The following is a 24104-nucleotide window of genomic DNA, read 5'->3' on the forward strand; positions in this document are numbered from 1 at the left end:
CCGGGCCCGGGTGGATGATCAAACGGCATTCAATGGTGGCAGGTAATACTGCCATCATTTGATGATTTGATGAGGGGCTGGAGCAGGGACGGTGCTGGTGATTGGTAGAATTTATCAGTTGACATCATGGCCTGGAAGTGGTGTTGTTTGGTGGAATTGGAATTCACCTCCAACACGACGGGTCTGATACTTTCCATCCGTTCGCGTGACATTGGAGCGACCGGAAACCATCGATTTTCCATCACGAAAAGTTTAATGATGCATGCAGGATGAAAATCGAATCGAGGAACAAGGCTCAAGACGTGTAGCGAGCGTTACAGTTGCTAGGTTTTGGGAAGCAGTTTGTCCAGAAATAGACGCAACAAACTGTTCACCGAACTAGTGCAGTACTGGCAGCTTGATGGCAGTAACGTAAATACGTGTGGTGCACGCTGGCGCTGTACAATGTTTCGCAAAACATTGTATGTTTGCTACATTTTTTTGATCTCCAAAAATCTGTTTGGATGGTTTTTTTTTATTTGGTTTAAATTTTTTTGAATGTTTCGAGTGATTCAATAGCCTTTCCACCCTCCGTTTACCCTTTTTAACTCTTGCCTTTTTGGTTCAGTCGTGAGGAATGTGCCATAGAATCGATTTCTATTTTTCCTATACCATGTAGCCAGACTAAACTAGGAAACGTCATGTCAATTTGAGGCTGATCTGTTTTTATCCCTTTGTTGATTTATTTTCCATTCCATGTTCCTCTTTTTTTTCATAAATTCCAAAAGACGTCAAACAATTGTTTTAAACTTAAGCTTTTCATAACTTTGCATTGTAACATTCAAAGGACTTACATTTTACTGAATAATAAGTCTGCGTTTGGGAAAACTGTGACAATGGAATTTAATACTTGTTTTGACGTGTACGAAATTTTCAATACCAATAGTAACGTATATAGAGTCAGCTATGTGTAATAAAAACAATGTTTTTAGATAAAGAATTGGCTTTATACGTTAAATATCAATTATAAAACGTGAATATTTAAATAGTAACTTACTTACTTATCAGGCGCTACAGCCTCTTTGTGCTCTTGGCCTGCCGTGGCAGAAGCCGAAACCGTTCACGGTCCCGCGCCGTCGTCGGTCAATCCGTTAGCTCGACTTTGATGGCGGATGATTCCACGCCATCCACCCACCTTAATCTATGCCTACCACGGCTCCTCTGTCCGTGTGGACGGCGTAAAAGGACTTTCTGAGCTGGGTCGTCCGGTGCCATGCGTATGGTATGGCCAGCCTAATTCGATGTACGACGGTGAGGAGGTCATACAGTTCGTACAGCTCGTCGTTATAGCGGCTCCTCCATAGTCCTTCCACACATACGGGGCCAACGATCCTTCTGAGCATCTTCCTCTCGAACGCGGCTAAGAAGGCTTCATCTGTTTTGAACAGGGTCCATGTCTCAGAGGCGTATGTGAGTACTGGTACTATAAAGGTACGATACAGTCCCAGCTTCGACCGTCGCGACAGGTTTTTTTGGGGTGAGATGTTTCCTCAGGCTGTAGAATGACCGGCTGGCCGCCAGCACATCCTAGCACGCAACTACGTCTCTATGCTGTTTTCGGTGCTGACTTTTGACCCGAGATAGGTGAAGTTTTGGACGACTTCAAATTTGCGATCACCTATCCGTACGTCACCCTCACGTAGTTCCGGATTTCTTAGTAGGACCCACTGGTGTTGCCACCATCAATTTTGTCTTTGTCTCTTTAATCTACAACCCGAGGTTTTCTGTCGTCTGCTCGATCCTTTGGTATGATCCTCTGCTACCTAAGAGAGCCGCAGAACCAATGATGTCTATACCATCAGCTAATGCCAGGATCAGGGTTGACTAATAGAAGATGGTTCCGAAATTGAATAGGAGACAGGCGAGTCCATCTCCCTGAGGCAGGTCTTTGGTGATAGCCCTGAGAATTTTCCATCCACCTTCATCTGGCATGTGACGTTGGTCATGGTCATTCTAACAAGCCTGATCAGTTTAACCGGGATCCAGAAGAGCTCATGGCCTCGTAGAGTTTTACCCTGGCTAGGCTATCATATGTGGCCTTGAAATTTATAAAGAGATGGTACGTGTTCAACTGCTGTTCAGCCATCTTCTCCAAGATTTGCCCCATGGTGAAGTTTGGAACAGAAAATCTGGTCAGTGGTAGATTTTCCGTTGCGGAATCCTCTTTGATAGTTTCCAACTATCTGTTCAACGAATGGGACAAGCTTATCCTGAAGGATTAGGGAGAATATTTTGTATGCGGTATTCAACACCGTAATACCCCTGTAGTTGTGGCAGTCCAACATATCTCCCTTCTTGTGTTGTGGGATAGATGATGCCGAGATTCCAATCACAATGTACCGATTCGCTATCCCATACCTCAGTACCAAGTTGATGAACCTCCTTTTCTAGAGAGGCACCCCCGTTTTTGACCAGTTCGGCTACGATTCCATCGGTTACGGGTGCCTTATTGTTCTTTAGCCGACGGATAGCTTTTCGTGTGTCCTCGATGACAGATGTCGACGGTACATCGGGACCGTCTGCTAATGGAGCCTCTAGCTGTTCGTTAAACTGGTCGTTAAGTAGTTCATCAAAGTGCTGAGTCAATCGCGAGAGGACCTCTGGCTGGTTACTGACCTGACCACCATCTTTCTTGTGACAGCAGGTCGCCTTAGGTATGAAGTTAGGTATGAAGCCTTACGTACGCCTCTCTGATCTGTTCGAGTTTTCACATTCCCTACTCTTCCCAGGCGTGTCTTTTGGTGCGGTGAACTCGTTTTTCTACCCACCTGATCCGTTTGTATTCCTCCTGTAATGTATAGTTAAATACATTACATGGAAAAAATACATACATAATATGTTCAGAATATCTATTAAGCATCTACTGGATGCAAGTCAATAGGATAAATTAGCTAATGTATCATAGCTTCTATTAACTAACCATGCAACTAAAAAAAAAAACATTTAGTACATGATTATAATGATAAAGTGTACAGATGGACAATAATATAAGACCACTTTTATGTCTGCTTTTCAAAAAGTTGATTGCGATACTTTTACTAGGTATAACTTTACCAAATTTTAGTACAATGATCATCAGTAACTCTCTATAACAACAAGTCTCTATAGCATCTTTGTTTTTGTTCAAAAAATTATCATAGAATCAGTATGGCCGTCCTTTATGAATAAAAAAAATTATCGGAGATTGTATAATAACTAAAAGACCTTTAATGATTGTAAAAAAATCCGACTAAAAAAATCTAAGTTTTTTTCTATTTCAACACTTAATCAATCGTAGATTTTAAAAATGCAAAGAAAGAATGTCTTTCATAAGTATTTTAGCTTTATTTTTATGATTCATCCAATGACAGGCACGAGTTTCCAAAATGTTTTACTAAATTTAACAAAAACAAAAAAAAAAAGAATATTCGTTGAAAATTGACTTCACAATTTTTGTTTTTTTGCAATTTTTGCTTAATGTGGAACAGCAGGTTATCTTATATTACTGTGGTCATTTTCCATTGTATACGGTAAATTTCATTGGTCTTACGATATGATTTTCCATTGCTGCTAAAAAATTCCACTCCATTTGAATGCATTTTCAATCGTTCCATATGGTTTTCAACACAAATGCCAAATCGAAAACTTTCTTCTTTGAAACTGTAATATACCTTAATACATTAAATGCTTTAAAAGCGTATGTAAAACGTTAATTTCATAGTTCCCCTTTATTTCATGAGCAATACAAGCGAAATAATATCAATAGTTGCGAATCATGGAATGGCAGGATGGAATGAAATTACTGTACAGAAATTTGTCGTTCAAATTACAAAGCGATTAGGTAAACCCTGCACTAATACAATCTCTATAGCGACTGATAAATGATTGTTAATGGTATCGACTAATTTTATCATTAATCATTGCCTCGACGCAAACGATGCAGTGATGAGAATATAAAATCGATACAAACTACGAATAGAAGCCAAAACGTGAGCTTAGAAAAATGAACAGATAACAACAAAAGGTGTTTCAGCTTCAGTTTCAGAATCTTTCTTCTCTTTTGACTGTTGAAAGCTCGAAAACAAGCTCAACAAACGTACACGATACTGCTGTTTCATTGAACATATTTGTAGATACGCTCGAACAACTGTGTAAAGTCTTTTCAAGCATTTCTTCATACTCACCTCATGTACTTCAGATGTAAGCTAAAACAAGACAATCAATCAATGTGTATTGTTTATAATTTTAAAGAGTATGAATTACGTTAAATTGAGTTGTGATTAATGTTCCCCAGAACCGAATACAAAGGAGGAAAGCGTTACTAAAGCTATCTTTTTTAAGAATATTCTAAGCCTAGGCTTGACAGTTATTAAATTTAGTAAAATATTATTTGTTTATTAAAATCTGTTTATGCCTATGAATAGTTACAAATTCTGACAAAATCCTGAAAACATTTTTTCTTTGTTTTTTTTTTTTAAATGTTCATTTTTTATTATTTATTTCTCATTGCACTTGAAACGTTTGAAAGAGTAAATTGATTTAATTTTTGTAACGCAACTACTACAGCACAATATATTTCCTTCCCTTTGTTTCCGTAGATTCGATAGGAAACACATTTTACAATTTCTGGTCGTTCGTACCGTGTCACGGTCGGGAAGTGAATGCTATTAAATCCCCTCCTAATTGGCAACTTTCACCAACTTCCAGTTAGAATAGATGAGCGCGTTTGGAACGAAATCGAATAACAACAGTGTGTCCTTTTTTTACCCCCATTTCCAGGATGTCTTAGACCGGAAGGGCACCATCCATTGTGCCGGTGGGTTGCTGCGTAGAGTGCCGGCTGTTGGAGCTGGGCGGCTGGCCGTACTATTATCACCAGCCAACCGAAGGACGAAGGTTAGGTAGCGATTGCAGCATACGTTGCCATCGCACTAACTTTGCCGTACTCGTCGACGAACATGGGCCGCCCGTACTATGATGATCCGGTGGAAATGTGGCTCTGGTCGTCTACGAAGCCGGCACACTTTGTGCGACTATCGACGGTTCCTTTTCCGGAATGGTTTCCCGGCACGGTGACGCTGGCAAGGGCGACCGTTGCAACGAGTGCTCACAGTGCTTCGGTCACTGGCAGCTTAAGTCGTCCGGCAGGTTACACCGGCTACGTTAGCTACATGAAACGATTTAATTTCACTGCAAACCTGAACCCGATCGGCGACCGGACCGGGACCGATGTCGGGCTGGACGATCAGATAGCGGGCGACGAGGACGACGACGATGGGTCGCTCGCATTGCACAACTACTGGGCCTTGCTAGCAATTATACTCGTGTTTGGTACGGCCGCCGGTAACATACTCGTCTGCCTTGCCATCGTTTGGGAGCGGCGGTTACAGAACGTCACCAACTATTTTCTGATGTCACTGGCCATTACGGACCTGATGGTTGCGCTGTCGGTGATGCCGCTCGGAATCCTGACACTGGTCAAAGGTAAGCCTGTTGTTTCGTGCCTCATTGTTTCCTTTTTTGCTGTGATTTTCAGTGTCCGGCTTGACCATTATCTGCGCTGCTGCGAAGTTAACCACAGCGTGTATCGATGGTTCTCTCCAACACCGTTCGAAGGAATCAGTTTTGCAAAGTGTACTCGGTCATACGTGTTCAATTCAATGGTTTTTAGCATGGTGATGGTGAGACGTCCGGTGAGACAGATCATCATCAGCTCCTTTGATGGACTTGCGATAGAATTGCTTTAATTTTTTCTGTTCTTACTGGCCATACCTCAAACATCAATCAAATGGAGACAGAGACACGGGTACGACAAGTACACAGCTTGTTCGTTGACTCGCTTTACTGTGTGAAAGGGTAAGACATTTTACCACAAACGGTGCGTAGTGAAACCATCAATTTGATAGTGGTCACGATGCCTGTTGGCAATGATTGTTGGTAATAGAGCTGTATTAACAGAGTCAGTCGTGATGTCCCGAGGGCCTTTGTTGTTATTATTGAATCAAATCTTCCTCTTATTTGGTGTGGATAAATTATTTCATTGGAATTTCGACCGTAGGAGAAAAGGATTTATTTTATCTTAACCGTTTTCGATTAAGCGAACACGTATGATATTTGCACTGATTTTAAAGCTGCGTTTGACAAAATACCACATACATTGCTTTTAGCCAAACTGAAACGTCTGGGGTTTTCTCCTGGTTTACTGGCTTGATTACAGTCGTTCTTACATGATCGTGTAAGCAGAGTTAAGTTTAAATCATGTGTTTCATTCGAGTTTCACTGTCGTCTGGGGTTCCCCAGGGTAGTGTGCTGAGTCCCCTTCTTTTTCTTCTGTTTGTTAACGATGTTAGTTATGTTCTTCCTTCATCGGCTCACTTAATGTTTGCGGATGATATAAAAAATTTTTGTCGTATAACCGATCTTGATTCGTGCTCGTCCTTACAATCCTCCCTAGACAGTTTCTCCTCCTGGTGTTCCGTTAATTTTCTTTCCTTAAGTATTGATAAATGTTCCTGTATATCTTTTTCTCGCTCTACAAATTGTATTATGTTCAACTATATGTTGGATTCTGCGGTTATAAATCGTGTGAATGTTGTTCGTGACCTTGGGGTTCTCCTAGACGATAAGTTAACATTCAGTGATCACATCGATTACACTGTCAGCCGAGCTAACAAGGTTTTTGGAAAGATCTGTACGATGTCTAAGGATGTTCGGGAACCACTTTGTCTTAAAGCTCTGTACTGCAGCTTGGTTCGACCTATTCTCGAATACGCAAGCATTGTTTGGTGCCCGACTAGTCAGACTTGGAGCACTAGAGTTGAAAAAGTCCAGCGTAATTTTACGCGGTTAGCAGTGAAACGCTTTTTAGGCAGATCGTCAAATATCCTTCCTTCGTACCCTGCACGTTGCAGGTTACTTTGCTTAATGTCGCTACACGATCGCCGTGCTTTCTCTCAAGCATCTTTTATAAGTGGTTTGCTAAGAAACGTTATTGACTCGGCTGCTCTATTATCTAGAATTCATATGTACGCTCCATCTCGTGTGCTGCGGCAGCGGAATTTTTTGTTTATCCCTTCGAGACGGACGATGTATGGTTCCAGTGATCCTCTACTTCAATGTTTTCAGGCGTTTAACAATGCTTCTCACCTATTTGATTTTCATCTTTCCCATCAGTCTTTCCAACGCCTCCTCCTACAATTCTTTGATTCGTTCTTTCCATCCGTGTAGTAGTTTTTTTTCCTTTCTGTTTGTTGTTTCTGCAATGCCTAGTTTGACTGAAGCCTATCGATTGTCGTCCGTTTTAGCCTCTGTGTATTTAGTTTAGTTTAATTTTTAAATCATTTAGCAATTAAGTCACTTATATGTAGCCCTAGCGGCAGATATTTCGTTTGAAATAAATAAATAAATAAATAAATAAATAAGTGTAATTGTTTAATAGTTTTACTAGAAGGCTTGAAGCTTGTAATAAGAAAATTTTGATTGATCGTAAGTTAAACGTCATCTGTTTGGCTTCTCTGTTATTTGTCTGGAGCTACAACCGCTTTGCGGTCTTACTTGCTGTACGTTGCTGCCATCCTCGATATCGGGAAAGCGCAATCGTCTGCCAATTCAATATTCTGGCTTTGGTAGCGGACGCACCAATGCTTTCATTTCTATTCACGTTCAGTTTGCGATTACCACGGCCCATTTGTCCATTTGGACGATCTTAACAGTCTATAAGGGGCGTCCAGCGCTATCCTAATGACATGACCAGCCCACCGAAGCATGGCGAGTCTAATTTGCTGCATAATGGTGAGATCATCATCTTCAACTCACAGAGCTCGTCATTGCATCGCCGTCTCTGTTGTCCTTACGCACATACGTACCACAATTCCGTTTGAGTCTCTTCCTCTCGGTTCAGAGAATTTCGTCAGTTTTGGAGAAAGTGCATGTCTTAGAGGCGTAAGTCCAGAAGTTCTCTTAGGCTGTAGGCAGCCAGGTTGGTCATGACTGGATGGCAGCCAGTATCCTTGTCCGTATATCAACATCTGTGTTGTTATCGATGCTGACTTTTGACCACAGACAGGAGAACATTTAGTGACTTCAAAGCTACAATTCTTTGCGTTCATGGTATGTTGACAGAACCCTATGCCAATGCCTGTTAGTATCTTAAAGTATCTTAAAAACCTTTAAAAAACGCTTACATATCTTTTGCTGTTGACTTAATGTATTGAAACCCAAATTTTACACCACAATATAAAGGCTTTACTTATAAAAAATTACCTACAAACAATGCTTCAAACCGTGTGGAATTGTATTGGCACAAACTGGTGTTGAACCGCTTGTGCTAATTGAGGGAAAGTTGCTATCGATTGAAGGTTGTGTCGCATGGACACCTCAACCTCCGGGTACATGTTCTCCAAAACCAGCACGACACGGTCCAATTAGGCTAATTGCTGGCTGCAGTTTGTGCGCCATTTCAATCGAAGTTCCACCTTCTACGTGAGCTGGACTCTGCCGGCGTTCGTACGATGATTGAGTTGTTGGTGGGTGTGAAAGCTGAAAGTTTTAGAAACAAAAAAAACGTGTGCGGAACTACTGCATGCCCATAATGCTAGCTACCAGTCACATTCGATCAAACTTTGAGCTTTTTTTCTCTTTTCTTTGTTTTCTTCCCTTTCTGTGCATTGCTCAACAGAGTATTGCTATTTGTAATACAATTTACCCACGATGGAAAAAATATCTTTTTTCGGTAGAGAAGTAAGCAGAAGTAGCGACCGGTGCCAATGGGTGTATGTGTTCGACCCTTAGTTAATTGCATTCATATACATTTTCCCGATCCCCTCTTTGCAAAGGCATCCCAAATGGATGCTTTTGGCTTGGGAAAGTGCTTTCATTGCTTTAGGTGTGATACTCCGATCAAAACACAACTTTGCAATTCTCATGGAACTGGAACCCCATTTTTCCCCACGGCGGGCCCCTTATTAGCGGTGACCTTTACGGGCAATGACTTGAGCATATTTCTAGGTAGCTCTGCGTGAAACGCGAACCGTTTGTGCCCTTCTTCCGGTAACGTGTTTTCATAGGACGCCATACGCGTCCTCGCTGGCTTAGCTTTGGTCTGACCTTCGTAAAGGTTCCTGCGTGTTGAATCACGTGATGCAAAAAAGGCACTTGCCAAACTTCTGCCGGGGCTTTCTTTTTTTCTCATTGATGCCTTTCTCTAATACCGACCAATACGAAACGCACGTACACACGCACACATATTCGACGTTCATGGGATGTGATTTGCAGCTTGCCCCTAAAAGCTACAGCCTGTTGTCAGTTCAATGAGTTTCTCTATTATTTTTTCGTCTTTTGTATCGTTTTTAGACACAAACATTTGGCCTCACGATAGACGCACATTGCGAGCAAAGCAAGAAAAGGATATAAGAAAGCAACAACAAGAAGAAAAAAATGGCACTCTGCGTGCCCTGATGAACAAACAAAAATGGGATGATGAGACTATTGAACGCATCAACAAAATTAAAACGAGCCATCCAGACGGGCGGCAAGTAGTAAAGAAGACAAAAAAAAAACAACAGGAGGACATCCAAACGGTTTATTTAGTATGGGCGCACGGGTTTTTAGGAACAAAAGTTTATTCTTTTGTTGCCTTTCCCATCCCGGTATTGATCGATGTGTAGGCTGCAATCTCATGCTAACTCAATCCGGCTACGAAGCTAACAATATTAAGCTAATGAAATACATTCCACAACCCCACTAGCACCGACCCGGTACCCATATCACGGGAGGAAACTTTTTTTTCCCCCCTGTCCAAACTTTTGAACGCATTAGCGAGATCCAGCTATCGATATGCGGAAGAGATTATGGGCGGTCCGTATTGTTCAATGTCCAATCGGGGTATGTGGCGGAATGTTAAGTTGAGCGCAAATGTACAAATTTAATTTATACTGGATGGGTAGAATTTCCCAACGAGCTATAAGTGAACCAATGGAATGTGAAAAAATGATTATTTACTTTTCAATTCGGTTAAGTGGTCCTAGAGTTACGAACGTGCTTTGATGCCGTAGTTTCGGTCTCCGGAATTTTTACAAAAGACTGTAAAATATCTATTGAGATATTCCTTATTATTTGCTTAATTTTCCTATCTAATCTTTTTACTCATATTATAATGTTTTTCGAGACAAATAGCTAGTAAACAACGCTAAGAAACTCTTTTAGGAGTTTGATTTTAGGTATGATTGTGACAAGAGAGACATGCCATTAAGCCTGCATCTACATTGAATAAAAAATACGCAAAAGTATAGTTCCATAACTCAATCAAGAGTTTTCTTGAAATAATAAATCAGGAAAAGTGGTTCATTTTCTTCTCTTCTAGGTTTACAGTGTTTCTCAGGCCACAGAACAAGTGTCTCCATGCTTCAACCAATCATCGTCTTATTATAGTTAAATCTAAAATCGCATTTTGTTTTAAACATGGAAACACTGGTTGTATGATCTGAGAAACACTGTAACGTTCTACTTGGTCCCGCCGATCATCGAATGGCCTACTAGATTGGTTTACACCACGTAGTTGGGTAGTCATTCCTCACTACGGGGAATCGTTCTTGAAGGGATTTGAACTCTGGACTTACCATGAACGACGAACGACGACCACAAGGGAATATTATAAGTACCGGGAGTGACCCGGCGACAACGGCAGTGCGGTCCTCCCAGGGCAGGACCGGAGTTCAAATCTCATCCGGACCCGTCTCTCCGTAGCGAAAACTGACTACCTAACTACGTGGTATCGGCATGTCTAATAAGCCATTCGATGGCCGAACAGGACTTAGAAGGTCATAAAGGCCAAGCAGAAGAATCACAAGGGACTAATAATAGTAAATCCCTCTTTTGAGTAAATAGTTATTTTTCGTTTAAAATCTAGTATTGTGGCTTACCTTTTTTTTGGGTTAACAGTTGAGGCACTATTTTTTCATACAACAGTCATTCAGATAGGCCTTCTATAGCGAGAGATGACTGTCTTGTTGCTTGGCATAAAAGTTACGTGCCATAAAAACCATTGAATTGTCCCCTCGACTTAGAAGATCGTTGAGTGTGCCATAATATACGAAAAGTAAATTGACCCTCCAATGTTACAGCTGGTTTAATCTAAGCTTCGTTTTTTTTTTTCTACTCTTCAAACGGTAGGAGACACTTTGCAAAGAGCATTTTTTGGGCTCTTGGAGAATGTTATTACAATTGCCGAAGTTACCGAAATAGAGCAGATCTTCAGCCTTATACTTCTGTTTGCTTATTTAGTGCACTTATTGTTGGTAAGATTTCACTTCAATTTATACAGGCCTGTACGCAGTGAAATCGCTTCTTGCTTGGATTTTGTTGGATTTATTACAAAGACTTTTCTTTTGTCTCTTCCTGTATTTCTACTTTGGTGTTACAATGATGAGAAGTCGCTAAGCCGGCCACATCTAGCATCCTTGATTTGATTTTTAACCTGTAGCTGATTAGAATGTCCTGTCGGGATATCCGTCGTTAAGTAGCAACGAATGTGCTTCAAACAATAGATAGTAAAAACAGCAGTGAATGAAAAAAGACGGGCTATTTTTGTTTTTGTTTGTATGTAAAACATGTCGAGTGTTTAAAATTGAATAAAAGACGATCAATTTCCCACATTTTTTCATAAATTATGAAGGTTACTTTCGTTCACTTTCTCGTTGATTGGTTTTTGTAGCAAACTTCAACAAGATTAACAAACAATTGGCATTATAGCTTGCAGCAAAAACACACAAACAAGACATGGGGCAGAAAAAAGGAAAACCCGAAACAAAAATAACTGTTTATCACCGATGAGCTTACGCCACCGTTCTCCAAGGCAGGGAGCCCACTGCGGGGACACACAGAGCCCAACCGGCAGAGGTGTTAAACAATTGTCAGTATGTTGTTTAAAATCTTTTCACACTTGGTGGGAGGCCACGTGGGCACAATAGAGACATAAGAAGGCGAGCATTTCCTCGGCGTGAGATGATCTTGTTGGGCCGGAAAACCGTACCCATCCCATCCTGCCTACTGCGGATGTTGTTGCTCCGACGCGCTGTAAATCCGTCCGGGGCAGGAGAAAGCATTACGAATAATATTATGTAAATTCGAATCATGAAATATTTATACACCGGTTCCACACGGTCGCCTCAGCACGCCTGCCAATGCTGTTCAGTCCTGCGGAACGGTGTCCTTCTCTTTGTGTCCACATGCGAGGGCAATCCACGCCAGTCAGTCAATAGGCGAACGAACAAAGTCAAGTACGGGCTTTACGTACCGTTCGGGTTGGCTGTGGCCGGTTGGCAGCTTGCAGAGCTGACAGACTGTCAGCCCGTACGGAATTCTACGGCTTCGGAATGTTGTGGGATGCCAGGAACCGCAGGATCGCATAGAAAGAAACCGTAAAACATTGGATAAGAAATGAAAACAAAAAAACACACTCACCCACCCATACACCCACACACACACACAAACACACACATTTCCGGACCCTGTGGAAGGATCCTGTCAAATGCCTGACTGACAGTGGCAGGCAAATCTCGCGTCGCAGCTGTCGGTAAGCGTTGTTTATCATCGACGTGGCCTTCCGACGATGCTGTCGATGTATGATTCTACGGCCGCTGAAGGCAGGGTGTTATTCTTCCGTTTTGCCACCTTCCAGCCACCATCGTCGGCGAATGGCGGTGCTGCCCGACCGTAAAGCCCAACGGGCGATTGGAACGAGTTTGGATGAAAAATGGTTTTACTCGGAACGGTTGAATCCTGCCTACTTCATTGCTGTGGCCCATGGGAAGCTAACGCCCGGAAGTTAACCTATAGCATGGGTAAAAAAACATACACACACACACACACACACACACATACTTTCACACCGTTTTGCCATGGTATTCAAGAGACACAAAAAAACGACCAAGGAGACGAAAAAAAAGCCAGTGGCCGGCCGGTAGCGGAAAATGAACGAACCTACGGAGTACACTTCCGTTTCGGAGCCTTCTGCAATAGTTTACACCACGAGGGAAGAGGGGGAAACGGCCAAGCACTGCCGGGAAACTGCTGAAATCATTTACACAAACAATTGTTTTCGTTTGCCACCACGTCTAATTAATGATGTTTACGAACGCCGTCCATCGGTACGTCCCAGACCGTGGGTCTTGTTCGATGAGGGAGGAAAGAAAAAAAAAGAGTTCCCGGCACCTCAACACAATAGTTTCGGAAGTCTTCCAGTGTCAGCTACAGCTTCATCAGGCCGAGGCGAAGAATATCTCCAACGCCTGCTTGGTCTTGAACGCTCAAGACAAATCGACATGTTGATCTTTGTACAGAAATGAGCTAATATTCGATGCTTTAATCCTTTTTCCCAGAAATCGACACCTAATGAGCCAATTTGGAAGATTGGGCCTGTGTGTGCGTGTGTCTTACTAATAGAAAAATAAAATGCTGATAATCAATCAAGCCAGTGGTACAGATGGGGAGGAAAGAATATTGATTAAAACTGGATTGATTATTAAATATAATAATTTCGTGTGATTATGTGATTTAAAAAAAACTATTCTAAATACGCTGCAGAAAGCAGAAAAAAATTGATGCACTCAATGTGATAAAGTTTAGTATCTAAGAAGAACGAAGAACAAATGCAGGAACAACGTGCAGAGTGAGTAGTAAAATAATTGGAAATAAATAACCAACTTACAGAATGGCCGTAACACACTGATCCACAGACTGCGCGAAACTGAACGAAGGCAAAAGTTTTCTTGCCCGAGCGAAAAAAAACGGAAACTTTTTTTATGAACCGGTACCGGTAGTATCGCAAAATCGATTCGAGAACGGAGCAGTAAGGACAGAAGAGTGGAGCCATTTCTTTGATCTCCAGCCGCCACCGGCATGGTGTCGAGAGTATCGAGAAACTATTTATCAAACAAGATTAATCAGCATTCTTCGGAACATTATAGCTATCATTAATTCGTATTGTGCTCACCGTTTTCCAGAATCTCTTTTTCTCTTTTTTTATATACACTTCAAGCTTATGGGTGAAAAAAGGTTGTATGGTTTTCGAGAGGATAATACCTATAAATACCTACAAATAGAGTTTTGGGTGAGATTTTTTGTAGGAAAACGGTAGGAAATAATGGTGTAATATTAATAAACAGTGTGCCATAAAGGGACGTAAGTGCATCTCTGGCAAATGTGAGGAATAAGTAAATATTGCTATCGTTGTTTGAGAAAAAAGCTTATAAATAGATGATAGAAAATAGAAATAAAAATGATTTTAGGAGCTTCTTATGTTAGGTTATTCCGTTGTTTGTTTTAGAGATTTATCAGCTATATTGATGTGATACGCACATCCGTCCTGGTGCAGGTGCGGCGATTATTTGACTATCGGGACTAGTCAAGGCAACTAGTAGAGAACCTTCTTTTGTGTTCCCGATGTGCATGGAAACTCTGGAACGCATTTCAACATTAAACCTTTTTATTTCCTTGGCAGCCTGGTCGAATTGCTAGTAACTAAAGATAGCAATGTTTAACATTTTCATTGCTTGGAATAAAGTTTCTTTAACGAAATGGCCGTAAAATGGGCCATTTGCTCGATTTGTATAGGTGTAATAGGTGCCAACATTTCTTGCCGGCTGTCACGGCTTTTCAAATCGTTTCTTTGTCCTGACGAATTGTAAAATTCCTCACTGCCTAGGCCTAGTTTTCAAAAAAGGGTCCTAGTTCGAGGTAATAAATTGTTGTGGTATGTTATGTCTCCTTGATGCAATCACGTCTACCCTCCAATCCCTCCTCTTTCTGGCGTTTTGTGAATAATCGCAGAAATTCACAACACATTTTGAAGCGATTATTGCTTCGCTCGCGAATGTGGCCTTTTTGCGTTAAGATTAGCCAGTCTGTCAGCGGCTACAGTTGCTTCTGGGTCCCAAGCAGCTGGTCCTTGGCCCGCCCAGTTCAATCCCTTTGACTGTGATTGCATCCTTCTGAGCAAACCGATTGTTATTTGCTCATCTAACCCAGAGCCGAATTTTCCTATGAGCGGACTGAGCGGCGGACATCAGGTGTTTGAAATTCTCTGTTTGCTTCCCTAGTCTGCTCATCGCTTCTCTGATCTGTTTTTTTAATTATACCGTTTTAACAAAATATTTGTACTTAAAACCCATGTAAAATGGCGCTTTCAAATACTCTTATCTGAATTTAAAACGTTGTTTCAGTAACTTATTTTAACAAAAATATTTCATAAGTGTTTAAAATCGTTTAAAATTGATGATTGCGTCGAGAGATCGGTTCTATTAATGCATTTCTTGAAACACTTATTTTAAGAAACCGGTTTAGCATCGTAATCATGCTGAAATATCCCTTTTCAGCGGCATTTCAACGTTCGTGAACATCACATTTTAACGAATTTATTTTGTAAATAAATTTTCGCACACTCACTCACTCATGTCAACCTGCACTTTTTAAAAGTAAGTTGTCGTGACATGGCTCGGTCAACATTCGATCTCCAAGTAACTCGATCCCTGGCTGCAGCTTCCCATCCATGTAGGCACCCGATCTTCGACAGGGTTCCCTTCACCTGATCCAACCAACGAACTCGCTTTGGTCCCCGACGCCTCGTGCCGAACTGGGGGTCGCTGACGAATACCTTATTGGCGGGGCATGAGTCCGGCATCCTCAGCAGAACTACTAGTAGCAGAACTCCTCTACTACCTCGAGGTTGTCGCCGTCGATTAACACGCTGCTTCCCACTCGGGCTCTGTCATGATCAGAGCCTTCGGCAAGCAGTTATTTTGTCTTCGTCGCATTGATCATCCATCCAATTTTCGCTGCTTCACGTTTCAGTAGGGTGTCAAGAAATTGAAGAGACCGGCAGAGAATCGTACCACGGATATCGTTGTCTAGCTCCGCGCTTCGTATGACACCTTCCAATGCTATATGATGTAAATAAATTATAACATTCATAAGCGGAATTGGAACTTTATCGACCTGAAAGACTACCTCAAGCTATAACATAAGTGGCGTGAATCAACTTTTTTCTTTCTGCATCAGCTCAATATTCTTTTACAATTTAACAATCGTCTCTTCAACTATTTCCTTGGTTTATGTTTTGTAAATGGGATGTTTCGGTGACCGGAGGCGCTAGAGCCATTGGTTCTCACAAAGTAGGGCTGGACATCGAATCTCGCTAGGATCATATCTCCGTACACGGGACTGACTATTCTGCTAACGAATTAACTTAAGAAATTCATATCTAGCTTTTAGCACCGAAGATAAAAATATTTTTCTTCTTTTATTTCTAAATTTCAAAATTTTCCAAATTTCTGGTTAGAATTTGTGATGCCTGTTTTGTCATAATATTTTTGTCCATATTTAAACGAAATTAACGATGTGTAAAACACTTTTGCAGTACGTTTTATTCCCCGATATATTTCATATTCCATATTGATTGCTTTTATTAGGAAAACAAATCAACCATAAAACACCCGGAAGCCACTGAAATTTTAATCAAATTGATCGATTGCGAGATGAATCGAAATAAATGGTGCCTGATTGGGGAAGCATTAAAAGTGATCAACGCAAAAGGGGTTGGTTGAGGTGGAAAACCGTGAGTGTGGAAAAAAAATGTATGCATCGGAAAGCCAATCAATATAATTGTACACGTACGCTCCCAAGCTGATACTTCCAGCACCCAGGTAGCAGAGCTATTTTAAAAAATGGAGAATTGTAAAAAGATTTAAAATATACATGTTTTACGTACGGTAAAAAAAAAATCATTTCCATATCGGGGTTGGTAAAACAAAAGGATTTTAATTAAAATTAATTATTAAACCCCTTAATACAGCGCTTTATGTACTGTTTGGCTTTTACACCAGTGCTAAAGTGCTACGACAAAGGAGCTTTTGTGTGGAGGAGTGTACGGATACATTTAATTTGTGGTACGTGCGTTTCATCAATTATCCTCGTTCTTCCGCATTTTTTTGCCCTTTTTTGGTTGTTGCCTGAAGTCAGCCGGTATTTTTCTTTTTTTTTTTCTTCTCTCTGTTAACCACCAACAGCTCCACTGACTCCTTGCCTGAAGGGAGTGAATATTACTGAAACTAATTAATTACTTGCCAATGAAATGAAGCGTTCGGCGATCAAAGAACCATTTTACGAGGCATTCGAACCCGACCAATCAACCCAACCGTCCCAGTGTTTTGGAGCGTCGGGAATGAGATACACCAGACGGTGGGTTAACAGGGTCTGTAAAGGTGCGATTGGTAAAATTAACCCGTAACTTGGTAAATGTACTGAAGAACGATATGTAATGATGTAGCTTTGGCAATTAAATTGATGAATGCGATTGAATTTCCCATCAAACAAAATATCGATTTCGGCTAGAAAAAGGAAACAATTATTGTACGGCATCGCAGTTTCAATACACCAAAGCCCAGCGAGCCTGGATCGCTGGAGTCGAACTCGCAATAGAAATAGTGCACATTCGAGTGAGTGTAAACAAACCGGGGTTTTGCTTCGTGTATTTGCAGGACACTTTCCACTCGATTCCGAATACTGTCTGGTGTGGATCTGCCTGGATGTTCTGTTTTGCACCGCCAGCATTATGCATTTGTGCACGATTTCCGTCGATCGCTATCTGTCGCTACGCTATCCCATGAAGTTCGGACGCAACAAAACGCGGCGCCGTGTGGTGCTGAAGATCAGTTTCGTTTGGTTGCTTTCGATTGCGATGAGTCTCCCGCTAAGTTTAATGTATTCGAAGGTAAGTGTGCCACTGGGTAGCTTCGAGATGTAAAAAAAAAAATACCACGTTGTGTGTCGTTTTTTCTTTCGCAGAACCATGCATCGGTGCTGGTGAACGGAACGTGCCAAATACCGGACCCAGTGTACAAGCTGGTCGGATCTATCGTCTGCTTCTATATACCGCTCTGTGTGATGCTGATAACCTACACGCTGACAGTGCGGCTGTTGGCACAGCAAAGCGAAAATCTGGGCGGTGTCGGTAGTGGGGGCGGATGGTCGAGTGGGTGGTTGGGCCAGGCGCCCGCCTTTGATCGGCGCAATACATGGAAGAGAATAATTAAGCTCAGTCTGCCCACAGCCCAGAATCCTCACGCACACTCCGCTGCGTCAACCGATACGGAGCTTTCCACGCTGGATAATCATGATCTGTGGTTGCTAGAGTCCAGGTAAGGCTTTTTGTGTTGCAGGATGCAAACTATGTTTCCGTTTGCTTTGTTTGTTCGTGTTTTAATTCTACGAGGTTTTTAACGAAAATTCGTGACGAATAGATTTGCTTTCAAATTAACTGAAGCTTTAAGCATTATAAGGCACGCAGCGTACGATGCTGTCAAAAAGAGGTTGGAATCTGCCTCACGAAATTTCAATTAGTAATTGCATCGATGGCAGCATTGAATGACTGTTCCGCACTCGGCACCAGCAACCCTACCAACGGTGTTGCGTCAGTGATAACTTTTCTTCAGCATTCCAGAACCCAGCTCCATTACGATGACTGCGATGCAGCGATTTGGCGAAGAGATGCTGAAGCTGTCCCAAGGGTTAGAATCCGTGGCGCAGCACAGCGATCGACATCTTGGCCTAAGCGGTAAAGCACGATCACCGGAGCGTAATCGCGAGAATGAATCATTCCGGTAAGTGTATGAAGTTTGGTTTGAAAATAATTCACAATATTTTGGCGGCATTTTGCCATCTATATTTATATGCATTTTTCTTTACTATTTTTGTAACTGATCAACAACAATGTTGATTAAATTTTCTAGAGATAGTGATATTTCCTTGAAGGTAGATGGTCAAGCAACAGATCATAGTGCAGGAACGCCAGGATTAAAGTGGTTGCATTTTTGTATATGAATTAGAGATATTTTTCACCATTTTGTTGTTTTTCGTATCCTAAAGCGTCTTTTTTTGAATAACTTTAAAAATAAAATCAACCATTATTCCGAGAATTTTATCAGAGCTTTAACGGATCGTCACTTAAATGAACACAAAATTACGTTTCAATTCAACATATGTAAATAAAAACAAATGACAAAAAACTATTAAACATTTTGAAACAGTAAACATTATAAACAAAAGGTCCATAGCCATAACGGTACAGAAACGCATATTCACACACGATAGCATTCTCGATACTTGAAACCGTACAATGTTAGCAAACAGCTATAACAGCTACAGAAACCATGGGCAAACAAGAAGTGGATGCTGGATGCTTGAGACCATCTAACGTTAGTAAACAACTACACAGAACAAACTGCAGTTCGTACATAATCAGTTGGGGTTTGGGCAGGGAACAGCAAAAACAAACAAACGAGGCTCGTTGACGGATTGTTAGTGAACTCGTTGTGAACATTTTAATGATGTTTATGGGAGGCAAGTGTTACGGACCAGAAACTTACAGCCCCACAAACACACACACCGACGGGCTGCGATGCTGTGAGGTGAAATTTGGACTGAAAAATGTGCTTTATTTTTGCACAGTTTCACAGTTGCAGTCAGCATAGGAATTCAAGAAAAAAATTGTCGAAAAAAAAAAAAATGGTTGAGAATGTGATTTTTTTTGCGATTCTTTTGAAAGTAAATTACAGATTTGTGTATGAAATTTGTGGGTTAAAGAATGAAAATTCAGTTAATTTTTTTATAATATTCTCAAATAGTTAAAAAAGGATTACAAACGAAACCCAAACCTTTACTCAACATTTTGCTTCTGTGCTTTAAAATATATCCGTCTAACTGTTCACATTTCATAATGTTTCCCTGAGCATAAATGGAACCTTCACTGACGAAATGGCTGCTTATCTAACGACGTTAGAAGCCCTCTTGCCGTCACGTTATGCAGCGATGTTGCTTTAACAGGATCGCTTAAGTAAAACGTTTGCAAATTCGTTCAGAATACTACGCTTACGCTTAGAGACTTGCCCGTTGCACGGTAGGCTGTACGTAAATGTCCCCTTTATGAATGTTAGCGTTGTCGGAATGTTAGGAACAAAAGAGAAGCTTTTTCCGACTATCACAACTTGTTGATGCCACACTAGAATGGTGGCGTTTATGCTGTGGAAAATGGAATGAGAGCGGTATCCTTACGGTAAACAGTATCTGACATTTTTGTCTTCTATTTTTATCTTTTTTTTGTTCCATAAAACCTATGAACTGTTGGTATGAGATAAAGTGGCGAGAAATAGCAAAAGTTTCATTAAAATCTTTCTAATTCCATAATCTCGATCCATGGAAGCTTATGGTTACGAGTTTTCCACTACTTCTGGTGGCTGTGTTTGGAAGAATCCTTCAGGAGATAGTTTTGAAAATTGAATCCTTTCACTATTTTTATTTTCATCCGAAACGCTCTACCATACGCATACGATAAAAGTGTTTCGTGGAAGAATGGTTGGTTTTATTTTTCATTCGAACGACTTTGTGCCCAAATCAAAGATGGATGAAAGTGGACTTAAGCGTACGAAGTGCGCGAGAAAAAAAACCGCCGAAGGATCCAAAATTCATAAAACATGTATTTTTCCAGTTCGGAAGCGTCTTACATAGAGAGAGAGAGAGAGAGAGAGAGAGAGAGAGAGAGAGAGGAAATGGAAAAAAGAGTTTGGCAATGACTTTAGCTACGGGCTTATGTATACGATACCCCTTGATGGATTGATAAATGCGAGACAAGTGTAGTGGTAGCGATAGCTGGAACACATCCGTCGAACACACGTATACACACGTGGTGGACGTCTGATATTTGGCAAGAAAGCGACGCTTGATTCGACGATGACAGGGCAGGAGTTCCATTTCATGTATCTTGCGATTTATATATGTTTTTTTTTTGTTGTGTGTTTGCGTGTCGTTGCTGTGCTGTGTTCTTTCTTTCGTTACCAGCGTTTGCCAAGCGAACGTGCGAACGGTGGCACGCGACTAACAAAAGCTTATCGTTCGCCATACAAACGCCCAACCCAACCACCCAAAACCGTCCTCGAACGTTGACTGATGGCATAAGATTAATGCTGAGTTGAGGAATTTTCAGTAATCTTTTACGTATGTCATCACTTCGCGAACGGAACGGTCGTGGCAAGGAAATGCTAGCAGTGCGCGACACGTGGCCAACACATCGGCACCGATTGTCCATTCTGGTGGAAATAGAGTATAAACTAAAGCTAGTAGCTATTGAACCAGCTAGCCAGTGTTTCGAAGTGTTATTTCAGTGTGCGATAGTGTGCTATTAACGTCTCGCAAACTCACGACCGAACCTTCCTTATGGGTTTTGTACGTTTCTGCCCGATACTTGGAAGGTCAACATTGCTAGTGTTCTTGGAAAGTCGTTTGAAGAAGCTGGCACGAACAACATTCCGCATAATCGTATCATGTTACGCTGGACATTTTTCCGTTTGTTCTCCATTTTCCTCTTAATTCCCAGCGTTCGATCGAAGAAGTTAATACTTGTCCGAAGTGTTGTTGACGTATTAAAAACCTTCAGATGTGCCATTTCGACCGTGCATGTGTGTATATGTGTGTATATGTGTGTGCTGGGAATCATTTTATCCTACCACTTTTTGTGTAGTGGAAAGCAATGTGACACCGATGTCGTTTGGTGCTGCTATTTGCTATTTATCGTTCCGCATGAGGCAATGATAAATTCATTACATCATCCTTAACATGATAAATTTGCCTTCCCCGGCCGCGGGAATGCCGCACGGGATTCGCAAAGTCAATTCGTCATCGTCCCGTCCGATGTGCCAGCGCATGGTAACGGGCTGTAAGGTGATGAAGTGTATTACATTACAGTTATCGTATCGCGATAAATTCAATTCGCCGACGACGGTAACATGTTGCTGAGTACGCTATGGGGGGCTTTTTTTTCTTGTATGTTTCTGCTAACGCTTTCATGTTCAGCGAACGTGTGGTGCCCAAGTAAAAGACGACTGCTTGTGGGTGCTGATATAATCATGTGTTTTCGCAGGAAAAATCATTTTACTATGTACTAAAGTCTCTTTGGAACGGAAGTGCATTTTTTATCTGCGGCTGTTCTCTGCTTAATTTAATGCTTTTAAAGAAATCTAGAAATATCCACGAGCTTGGAGTATTATAAGAAACATAATCAACGTAAAGTAATTTTTTTTTAATTATGGTATAGAACTCACTAACATTAATTGTTTGCATTTTCATCCCGAACATTTTCTGGTGCTCTTAGAATGCGCATTGCATAACTGCTAGGCGCAAACAGCCAAAGATTTACAATATGTTTTCAAAGCTTCTCTGATCAGCACACACTTAAAATTGTAAACTTTGACCTTTCATTTTATGTACTATTATCGAATTCATCCACAGCAAAAAACCAAGCACAAAAAATACAGCAGCACCCGCTACGATGGTGACCATACGATCACCGGTGCCGGCAAAGAAACGGCGTAGTTCCACCTCGAACTGGATTAATCGAAGAAATTCTGGAACGCCACCGCCGGTCCGGTTAGTTCGCAAACGGTTCAAAAGTCTACCGCACGCAATACCTCCATCAGAGTCGGACGAAATTGAGGTGGACGAGCAGTTTATGCAGGAAGTGCTGCTAGAGCTAAGGGAGCGGGAGGATAAATCAACGGTCGACTCTTCGTGCAAAAAAACCGCTCAGCTGGGAGAAGATACAGTATCTTCCAGAACAGCCGGACATCCCGAGGGTGATGATACGGGCAGTGATGGTACGGGCCCGGCTGTCAGTCCCCATCCGCTGTCCCAGAGTCATGGCGGGCATAGCTTGAAGCTTCCACCACCGTGCAAATGTCCGTTCTTCGGTGAAGGTGCATCCAGCCGGCAGCAGTATCTGCGCCCGGCCGAAATCAAGATCGTAAAGACAAGCTCCGACCTAAGCTCGATAGCGGCCGCAGGTGATAGTCTCGTGTACAGCACGATCTCCATTTCGTCCAGCTCGAACGTAACCTCGCAACCGACGAGATCCATTTCGAGCAGCCTTTCGACACTTCCTGCCTCGGCACTAGCTTCCCCCAGTCGTAAGTGTAGCGTCCCGAAGGGCATCTCCGTAGTAACCTGGGATCAGCGCCGCCATCAGCGGCGCGGTTCGAGCTTTGGTGGTGCGAGAACCTCGCTGCTGCTGACTCCAACGAAAGCGAGCCCGTCCAGTGTGTCCTTGCGGCGATCGATCAATTTACGCCATAACGCGCTCGACGGTGGAGGCTCGTGCAGTGTGACCGGCAGCGGTGAAACCATGTTCCGTGGTGCACCGAAAAAGAACAGTTCCTCACCATGTCTGATGCAACATCAGACGGGTGGTGGAGGTGCTACGGTAGCGATGATGGCAGTTGCAGCTGCCTCATCGACGGTGCCAACTATGGCTACGACAACGATGACGGTACGGTCGCATCACTCGCGCAACTCGAGTATGATATCGCGCAATTCATCGCGCCATGGACGCATCATTCGGCTCGAGCAGAAGGCGACCAAGGTGTTGGGTGTGGTGTTCTTCACGTTCGTTATCCTGTGGGCACCGTTCTTCGTGCTCAATCTGCTGCCGAGCGTTTGCAAGCACTGTGAGGATAATATCGATCAGTGGGTGTTTGAGTTTGTGACGTGGCTTGGATACGCGAGCAGTCTGGTGAATCCGATCTTCTACACCATCTTCAACAAAGCGTTCCGGGACGCGTTCCGCAAGGTGCTGCTCTGCCGGTACGGACTGAAGGCGCGACATTGGCAACCGAACAGCTAGTACGCCGCGGTCCCCAGCCGTATGGAGCACAGCGAGCCACTGTAGTGGGCGGGCAATCGTGCAATCTTTGCATCCGGCGGCTGTTTCATAATTGCCATTCTCTTCCTCATGCGCTGCATCTGCTGCTGGTGAACGGTTTCGACCTGTGGTGCACGTTTTGATACTTACTTTAGGGATGTTCGGACGGACTGTTGTGGTATGCCTCGAACGGTGAAGGCAATGTAGTGCCGGGGCAATACTGTGGACTTAGCGACAAATAGATATAGTGAACGGTGTATGTGGTGTTACCTAGCAATAAATGTTTTATATCCTCTTCGTAGTAAATCGTTCCGAGCCGAGTTTCAAAGATATTGTTTAACGTTTCTTT

The 24104-nt window shown here is 42.2% G+C and overlaps 4 protein-coding genes across 4 annotated transcripts in view; 2 read left to right on the top strand and 2 right to left on the bottom strand.

Moving 5' to 3' along the window:
- Positions 1-24104, bottom strand: part of LOC126557894 (protein Notchless) — a 195019-nt gene that overhangs the window by 89201 nt on the left and 81714 nt on the right. The gene's annotated exons all lie outside the window — the stretch shown is intronic.
- Positions 1-24104, bottom strand: part of LOC126556762 (putative ATP-dependent RNA helicase DHX57) — a 300736-nt gene that overhangs the window by 84057 nt on the left and 192575 nt on the right. The window lies entirely within an intron of this gene.
- Positions 1-24104, top strand: part of LOC126557181 (protein claret segregational) — a 333201-nt gene that overhangs the window by 21763 nt on the left and 287334 nt on the right. The gene's annotated exons all lie outside the window — the stretch shown is intronic.
- LOC126559719 (muscarinic acetylcholine receptor DM1) lies at positions 4952-23794 on the top strand. The gene is made up of 5 exons (XM_050215891.1): positions 4952-5502; positions 17550-17782; positions 17857-18209; positions 18504-18671; positions 22351-23794. Exons 1-5 carry the CDS (start codon positions 4977-4979, stop codon positions 23735-23737), a joined length of 2667 nt encoding a protein of 888 aa, XP_050071848.1. The 5' UTR covers positions 4952-4976; the 3' UTR covers positions 23738-23794.

This window comes from Anopheles maculipalpis, chromosome 2RL (genome assembly GCF_943734695.1).
Source record: "Anopheles maculipalpis chromosome 2RL, idAnoMacuDA_375_x, whole genome shotgun sequence".
In the NCBI taxonomy this organism is placed as follows: Eukaryota; Metazoa; Arthropoda; class Insecta; order Diptera; family Culicidae; genus Anopheles; species Anopheles maculipalpis.

Bases quoted from the DNA above. Each gene is read 5' to 3' on its own strand.
- LOC126559719 (XM_050215891.1), top strand. From the start codon at position 4,977: ATGGGCCGCCCGTACTATGATGATCCGGTGGAAATGTGGCTCTGGTCG. The intron at 18,210-18,503 runs GTAAGGCTTTTT...ACTTTTCTTCAG, and splicing joins CTGTGGTTGCTAGAGTCCAG to CATTCCAGAACCCAGCTCCA. The intron at 18,672-22,350 runs GTAAGTGTATGA...ATTCATCCACAG, and splicing joins CGCGAGAATGAATCATTCCG to CAAAAAACCAAGCACAAAAA.